Source organism: Nuphar pumila, chromosome 8 (genome assembly GCF_984573655.1).
Source record: "Nuphar pumila chromosome 8, dmNupPumi1.hap1.1, whole genome shotgun sequence".
Lineage (NCBI taxonomy): Eukaryota > Viridiplantae > Streptophyta > Magnoliopsida > Nymphaeales > Nymphaeaceae > Nuphar > Nuphar pumila.
The window spans coordinates 107501376-107510379 of NC_143256.1; the positions used below are offsets into that span (position 1 = coordinate 107501376).

Sequence of the window (9004 nt, forward strand, 5' to 3'; positions counted from 1 at the left end):
CTTAGCATTATCCATTAACTCAGGATAAATATATTTTAAATTAAATCAAACAACAATAATACCTTTCTAATCAAATGACCAAAATATGCACCTTTTCTTTCATGTGAAGATAAAAAATTATATATTTTTAAATAACTGTTTTTCAACTCCAAAGGGCAACATAAAAAGGTTAACAAAGATGATGGACATCAAGTCATTAACCACTCAGGCCTCTAATTTGACAGTTTAAAAAAATATGTGGGCATGTAAGAAAATTCAATAAACTAAGTGCATTTAAATTTAGGGGCAAAAGTTGTCCCCAAATGAAAATTTTCCAATATAAATATTTATTTTTACATGGCCAAATAAATAAATAGGCTTTCCATACACCACATCCCCCAATTCAAAAACCCAAAGTAAGACAATTTGGTGGGAAACTCTTCAACAATCCTAAATTTCAAACTCTCCCAAGATCCTCCTAATCAGGATTTTCATATTCAGGAGGAGATTGCTTCATCAGATCATCCCAAACTTTCATTCACTGGTTCAATTTTTTCTGCTTCTTGACCGATCAAAACCCTAAACAAAACCAGTCGGCATCCACGAATTTGGGTTTCTAGGATTTCACCTCATACCCATTGAAGGATTCATCATACACTGGATAAATTCGATCCCCAGTTCCATTTATACGCTTCTTTATCGATTTCAATCTACAGGAAGACCAGAGATCTTGTGCCTTTCCCCCTAGGATTTCTCAAGGGTTTTAGGGTTTCTCCATCGGAGCGGAAATAATGAGCACCCAACTGCACAAAAGCCCTAAAAGTGGAAGACAATCCTTGCTTTTCAGGGATTTGGCGTCGCCCATCTGCCAGAAAGGGAAATTCTCGACTCCCGGCCAGGCTGCGGCGGTAACGGCGCTATGGAGGGAGAATTTCGGAGGCGCGGATCCTCCGCCACCCCCGGTCTTCACGTTGGAAGACAGGGTTGACTTCTCGCCGGAGGCTGGCATCGGAGACTTTCCCAGCTCGCCGGATTTCAAGTCGGAGAGGAGATCGCCTTCCAGGGATTCGGTGACTCCTTTCAGGGGGAAATTGAGCTTCGGGGCCGCAGCGGACGCCATGCCTTCTCACGGGCTTTCGGCTTCGCAGAGCCCTGGTAGCTCTAGCTGGTGGATGCACGGCAAGGGTGTTGCAAATGGCGATGAACAGGGGAAGGGGTCGCCAGTGGATGGGATTGTCCAGACGCCGGTGACGGGCGGCGGGTTGCTTATGCTGCCGCCGCCGAGAGAAGTTGCTCGGCCGGAGGTTCAGAGGAATAGCTTGCCTGCTGGGAATCTGGACGAGGAGGAGTGGGTTACAGTTTATGGGTATCCCTCGTTTTTGCTTTTCTTTAAAATCTTGGTTTTCGGCATTTGAATTTTCTGCGGTTATTACGATGATGATGCATTATTTTCCATTTACATCGTTTTTTTAAGCATTATTGAGCTTCTAGAGCAAACTAACGGTCTATTAAGTCTTGCAATTCACTGTCGTTTTTTTACCATTTATTATCTGGAGTTGCGATTTTTTTTAATTTTTTTTTGAAGCGTCTCTAGTCATTACAATCCAAATTCATTGTTGGTCTTCTCGATTTTGTATTGGTTATCATTTAATCCTTGAACTTCAAGTGTTTTTGATTCTTCTTGATCTGTCTGATCTGCGATTTCCTTCTTCATGTTGGAGTTGTTGATATTATGATGATACATTGTTGGACATCTCAACGCGCTTGGATATCCTTTTCATTATAAAGGATCCAGGGGTGGTTTGTCTATTCCCCTCCCTGATATTCAGATTCCCATGGAACTTTGAGATTATTGATTAGGGAAGGTGATTGCTTGCTAAGTTAGTATTATACTTTTATTTGTCCTTTATTGTTTTAAATGATGAAATTTTGCTAATGGAAAATATTGTACATATCTTAGTATTCATTTTCCGATGCAATTATTAAAATTAGCTGCCAAAGAAATTATATGTTAGATGCACTCACATGCTGCATTCATCGATACAAACATGCACGCTCATGCACTGCAGACATATAAACAAATGAGTTTAGAAAGTCTAAATACCTTAACCATGGCATTTGTTAATTTTTGCTATTAGCTCATTGTACAAACTGGTTTTGTGTATGTCTATGTGGAAGCTGTTCATTTATCAAGTGTTACTGACTATGCTGGTTTGTCTCCAACAGTGTAACATCAAAACAGATGCAAAAGAATTTTTTTTATGGAAATTTAGACATGTTCTTCACTAGATTTGCCTTAGTGTATGCTTTCTTCATCAATCATAAAGAAGGCATAATATTCCAGAATCATCATCATCACCCATTTGTTGAAACAAAATATGTATCTTGTGGCGCTTGCAGAAGGAACCAAGTGTACACAGTTACATGCTTTATCATTTCAACTTTGGGCAAGAAAGTGGTGCTTAGGATCATTATGAAAGGAACAAAGCACTTAAATGGACTATTGGCATGTCATCCAATTATGTGCTTCTCTTTGGCCACAACTCTATGAACAAAAGGTCTAAGCCTGGGGATAGTTTATTTGAGTTTAGATTTTGCCAATTGAAGAAATTAGCCACTTCTTCATTGTGCTCAAATATGAAATATCTCCTATGTCACATAGGTGCAGGTGCAGGTGCGGCGATGCGGCACTTTAAAAAAACTTGGGTGTGGGTGCGGCGATGCGGCACTTCATATCCCCCATTGGTCAAATGTAGTGATTATTTCTTGCTTTATCATGTTCCTAAATCATCTGCAAAAGCACGTGTCCTATCTTTTGGGACATGGAGTCATGTTTTCAGCTGACCAAGATAATGCCATGGTGCCGTCTCCTGTGAAAAGTTGTATTGCCTAGATTTCTCCTCATATATAATTGCAATGAGACATAAATCATCCAATCTATTTTCTGCAAAAACAAGGATGTAGAAAAGATGGCAGAACTGCTTACTTCTGTTTTGAATCTGTCCTTACTTTCCATGAGAATGCTGATGTTTGTTCTTTTCCTGTATTAGCCATCCTTTTTAAGGAGCTCATGTTTTGATTCTCCATCTATAGCCATCAGTACTAGTAGATGTGGCTTCTTGACTTCTTTTTTTCCTGCTTTATTCTCTACTCTTTCTTGCATTTGAGCTTGATTTGCCTTGAATTTCATGGTCAATTGCCTTTAGTAAGCATCTTGGCTTGGTAATATTCCATGTTTAATAATGATATGCTAATGCAGCCTTTTTTATTTTCAGGTTTTGTTCAGGAGATACCAACTTGGTACTGAGGGAGTTTGAAAAATGTGGTGTCATAATGAAGCATGTCCCTGGTCCAAGAGATGCGAACTGGATGCACATGTTGTATCAGGTACTGTTTTTTTATGTTGCATATCAAGAGCTTTTTTGCAGTCCACATATCTTATCATATTTGTTGCATTCATTGCTTGTCTTATCCTCATAACTGTGACTTTGCAAGTCACACTATGTCCCAGTATTGCAATTACTAAAGCTTTATTGGCATTGTTGCATGGACTAATTACTGAACAATAGAGATGCTTAATTACTGAAATACTATGCATTCAAAAGCACCAGGCGGTGCCTAGTCGGTGGACCCCTAAAAAGACTAGTCGGTACCTTAATTAAAAAAGATAAAAATATATAAAAAATATGCCAATGAACTGCTAAAATTAGTTACAAACATGTATGCAACATAAAATCAATCAACAATAAGCAATAGACAAAAAACATGTCGAACATTGCAAAACCTGCCCAAATATTAAAAACAATTGAATACGCAAAGCAAACAACTATAAATATCAACAAATGCCAAATAATTTAAAAATAATCTAAATTCTTAAAATAAAGTGCTATAACTAATAGCAAACATGTATCCAACATAAAATTAATCAACAACAAATGCATGAAACCTAATATATTGCTATTGTCATGCATAATAAACATGTTATATTACAAAACCTTCCCAAATATTATTAAGACTAACAACAAAGATGTATCCAACATAAAATTAATCAACAAATGCACAAAGTATAAAATACCACTTTCGTGAAGCATAGTAAACCTGTTATATTACAAAACCTGCCCAAAAGTTAAGAAGAATTGAATAAACAGGAAAACAATTGCCAATATCAACAAAAGCTATGCAATTTAAACATAATCTGAATTCTTAAAAAACACACATACACAAAAACAAGAGTTTTTTTTTCTTCCATTAAAAGATGGACAAGATGAGCATGGCATAAAGGTGGCACCACATTCAATTTATACAATGATGTCATGATTATTGCACTATAGATAGTGCCTGCGAAAATTAAAATGATGCAACAAAAAGTCATCTGGAAGCAAAAAAGACAGGTTTGACAATGCATGAATTACTAACAACAAAATTGTCCATAACAAGTATAATATGATAGAGCCACTGAGAGAATAGCTTCAGTATATGGACAATCTATGTATAAAAATTTCAAATATTAAATTGTCATTTACAGTAAAATGGAAAACTGGTTGCAAAGAAAGAGAGACAAACACAGAGAGAAGAAGAAGAAGAAGAGGCGGGGGAAGGGAGAGAGAGAAAGAGAGACAAAGACCGACAAAGAGAGAAGAAGAGGAAGAGGTGGAGAGAGAGAGGCGGAGGAAAGGGGAGAGAAAGAGAGCCAGACAAAGAGAGAAGAAGGGAGAGAGAAAGATAGAGACAAAGAGAGAAGAAGAAGAGGCGGAGGAAGGGGGAGAGAAGAGGAAGAGGCAAAGGAAGGGGGGGGGGGGGGAGAGAGAGAGAGAGGTGGAGGAAAGGGGAAAGAGAAAGAGAGAAACAAAGACAAAGAGAGAAGAAGAATAAGGGGGGGAGAGAAAGATAGACAAAGACAAAGAGATGAAGAAAAATAGGAAGCGGCAGAGAAAAGGGGGGGGGGGGGGGGGGAGAAAAAAGAAGAGGAAGGGGGAGAGAGAGAGAAGAAGAAGAGGCAAAGGAAGGGGGAGACAAAGACAAAGATAGAAGAAGAAGAGGCGGAGGAAGATGGAGAAAAAGACAAAGATAGAAGAAAAAGATGCAGAGGAAGAGAGAGAGAGAAGAAGAAGAGAGGTGGGTGGGTGGGTGGGTGGGGGGGGAAGGGAAGGGTGGGAGAGAAAGAGAGACAAAGATAAAGAGAGAAGAAGAAGAAAAGGCAAAGGAAGGGGGAGGGACATAGACAAAGAGAATAAGAAGAGGGGCTGAGGCGTACCTGGAACGACGGTGGAGGACAAGGGAGACGGTGCAGATGAGGGTGCTCGATCCTGCCAGAGAGAGAGAGAGAGAGAGAGAGAGAGAGAGAGAGAGGTTTATAACCCACCCCCCCTTTTGTCATAAAATGAAAAAAACACGAAACGTAACTGCCCTCGCGCCTAGGTGAGGGCAGTTTAAGCGCCGACTAGGCGCCTAGTTGGGAAAGTCGGTACCCCTATTGGGGTAAACTAGAAATCATACTGATTCTTAATTTTTTTGATGACTAGGCTCCTAGTTGGCGCCTTTCACTATATAGCTGAAATATGTGGAATTAAAATTGTTGGTAAAGTGGATTTGCCAATGTGGCAGCAGGTCTATGAAATGAATCTTTGTTGACTACCCATGATGTATTCCAGATACATTTCCAGTTAAGCCTTTCCAATATGCATTATCTCCTCGGGCGATTTCTGCATGTGTGTGAATTCATGCTTTTGCAGGCATTAGAGTCTAAATAATTATCTTTCTTCGTGTGCAGAACCATTTTGATGCTCAGAAGGCTCTTGCAAAGAATGGAATACAGATAAACAGTCTTCTTATTGTTGGAGTGAAGCCTTTGGATCCGCTGCTGCGTCAGTCTCTCAGCAACAAACTCAACAATCAAGGATTCATGGCTTTACCACCACGGTCATCTGGGAGAAGCTCAGCCCTGAGTCCATTAAAAGCCTCTCCTCGTCCATATTATCCACAACCCAATGGTGATAACCGCCATTCTGTGGGTGCCATCGCCTCACCTTCAAAATCTATGATGTCAAAAATCATGGATCTGATGTTTGGCATTTGAGTTGGCTTCACCTCCTTAATGGAGCTTTTGTGCGACATTTTGTTTAATGTTTCAACTTTTCTTCTTGCAGTATTATTTTCATAACTTTATTTTCTTATTCTCACCATGTTTTTCCTGTTTTATGGTGCGAATCAGTTTTTAATTTTTATGCAAAAGTTGTCTGTAAGTTGTAGACCTTCAGCTTCTTGTTTGAAGTACCGCAAAATGCAAACTGGTGCATTCTTAACTAAATGTTATTTTCTTTGATCCGAGTGGTGTCCACTGTCCTCTGCAGAGCGCTTCACTGTGAAATTTCTGATGATGCCGACATGCTGCTCAGGCCAACTTCACACCTCGTAGAGAATTTATCCATTGGAGACGGTGGTGCTGTGGAACTACCTCTGCTCTACTGAAAGTCTAAAACCAGCCCAAGTTTAGGTTGAGTTTAACTGCTTAAATGACCTATAAAAACCTACGAGTCTTCTTGAGACGGGATTGTATGTGCATTGAGATTGTTTTAATCATTTTTTTTCTGACATAGAAAGCTGGGGTTAGGCAGATCCCCTACCTGTTTATTAGGAATAATCAAAGAACATATTTACATAAGTACAAGGGGAACCCATCCGAGGTTCCAACTAACGTACTTCATCTGAAAAACCATGAGTAAAAGGTGTTCAAAGGCAGATTAATACCGGCTTCCTCGATATTTGATGCACTCGTGGGTGCAGGAGAAACATCATGATTATGACCTGTCAGATGAGTCCGCAAGAGGATCTGCGAGATTGCTTGAGAGGCCTCGTCTCTGAAGCACTGAGGGAGCTTGCTGATCCAGACCTCTCATAGGATTGCGTGGGCCTTCAAAGGGGAGGGTGGTGTGTGTTCTCCCCTGAAGACGGACGTTAGCTACATCTCGTGTTTGGGGGTCCCAATGAGCGCCACGTATAAGAGCTTGTGGAGCTCGTATCCCCGTGTGTGTCAGCATCACTTAGCATCGGAATATGGTGCTGTTGCAAAGACTTAAGTACCCTTTCTTGCTATGCTCGCCATGAAACAATGGTTCAAGAAAATTACAAAAATATCCTCCGTTCAAAAGAAGGGAAACGACGGTTCGAGAAAAGGACAAAAAAAGTCCTCCATTCAGAAAATATGATGTTAACTCTTTAAAGTCCAAACATTTCGTTTTTGTCCTAAGCAGTAAACTTTTGCACCATCTGCTGTAACAGGAGCTCCCTTTGACAATGCAATCTTTGCCGTCGTCATGAGTAGATGTTCCCGCCTTGTTTTTTAGTCTGTTTTACAACACATTGTCGCCTTCTCGTTCCTGCCTTGTGTTACAAAACATTCTCGTGTTCGCGATTGACTGGTTCGATTATTGGTGGGCGTCATAGGTGAATTTGTCGGCCATCTCTTTTTACACTCTTCTCTTCTTTTTCGTTGTCGTTAGGCATTATGGAAGAAAGCAATGACGCACAAACATTTCAACCAGTGCCATTAAGACATCGTGAGTACCTTTCCATGTCATCGTGCTATCGCTGAAGAACGTATGTCATCTTGAGTGCCATTAAAGCGTTGTTTTGTTATTGTAGGTGGATCTTGTCCTTTTGATGGTTGAAAACTTATCGATATTTGTAAGACGTTGGGACCTGTTGACAAGAATGCTTGTTTACAAATGCGAAGAAGGGCCTCTACCCCCATTCTGTATCCTCCATTCACTCAGTATATGCATTGTATCTCAAATCGCAGTTTTAGTGACATACTACCGATTTGTGAGATATTGTTTTATTTTTTAATATCGATTTATTTGCTATTATGCTGAATTTACATATCTATTTGTAATATATTTTGCGATATATTTATCGATTTGTAAGATATTATATGTTTTGTAGTATCGATTTGTAAGGTATTATGCTGAATTGCCATATCGATTTGTAATATATTATGCGATATGTATATCGATTTGTAAGATATTATGTATTTTGTAGTATATATTTGTAAGATATTTGTAGAAAGATTTTTAAAACGTGTGCGTGCAGAAATACATTTGTACGCGCTTGCGGTGGCAATTTTCGTATTCAAATCACTGCTTGTGAAGCGATTTCTATGAAACTCGCTTCACAACATCGTAGATATAATTAAAGCGCTATTGTCAACCCACATGTACGACATGCTGTTTCTTTTATTGGCATGATAAGTAACAACTCGATGCATAGTATAAGCAAATAACAAACCGCAGTTGCTTTTATACTGCGATTCATTAAATCGTTTCTTTGACTTGCTTAACCTTATCGGTATCCGTTGTTATATGCATCCTGAATAAATCGTAGTAAACGTATGCGCTTTCTAACGCAAATTGATATCTTGCTTATAACAGTGGTGAACTTATCATCTGGTTGTAATGAAGATGATCTATCTCAATCATTTAAAAGATATGGAGAAGTGAACATATGTATTAATGATGCACCTGAAGAAGTGAACACGTGCACTAATGATGCACATGATAACAACGGTGCAGGCATTGGATTCACTCTCGACTTGAATGTTCCAACAGAAGAAATGCAATTCGATAATGAGGTAGACGATCCTGACAGTATACTTGATAAATATGCAAGCACTGAGAATGTACATGATAGTACACCTGACTCTGTTCCCGTAGAAGGAATGTAGTTTAATAATGAGGATGCTGTATATAAATGTTACAATAATTATGTCTTAAAATTTGGCTTCAGTGTTAGAAGGGTTTCTTGATCAAAAAATGCATAGGGTGTCGTGGTGAAAAAGACATATGTTAAATCCAACAAGGAGCATGCCATAATCAAGATATAGATGTTCAGCAAGAATGGTGTTAAGAAGACTTCCAAATGGAAAATATGTAGTTCGTACTTTAATCAGTGATCATAATCATGATTTATCTGCTTTATTTATGACTCCTATGTTAAGGTCACATCGTAAAGTAACTGTAGCACATGCTGC

General features: G+C 39.1%; 1 protein-coding gene across 1 annotated transcript; it reads left to right on the top strand.

The window, feature by feature from the left end:
- The first annotated feature begins 413 nt into the window (after window positions 1-413).
- On the top strand, window positions 414-6286 carry LOC149830147 (nuclear pore complex protein NUP35-like). The gene is made up of 3 exons (XM_090015713.1): window positions 414-1345; window positions 3255-3366; window positions 5750-6286. The coding sequence occupies exons 1-3, from the start codon at window positions 771-773 to the stop codon at window positions 6053-6055; spliced, it is 993 nt and encodes a 330-aa protein (XP_089871839.1). The 5' UTR covers window positions 414-770; the 3' UTR covers window positions 6056-6286.
- The last annotated feature ends 2718 nt before the right edge of the window (window positions 6287-9004 follow it).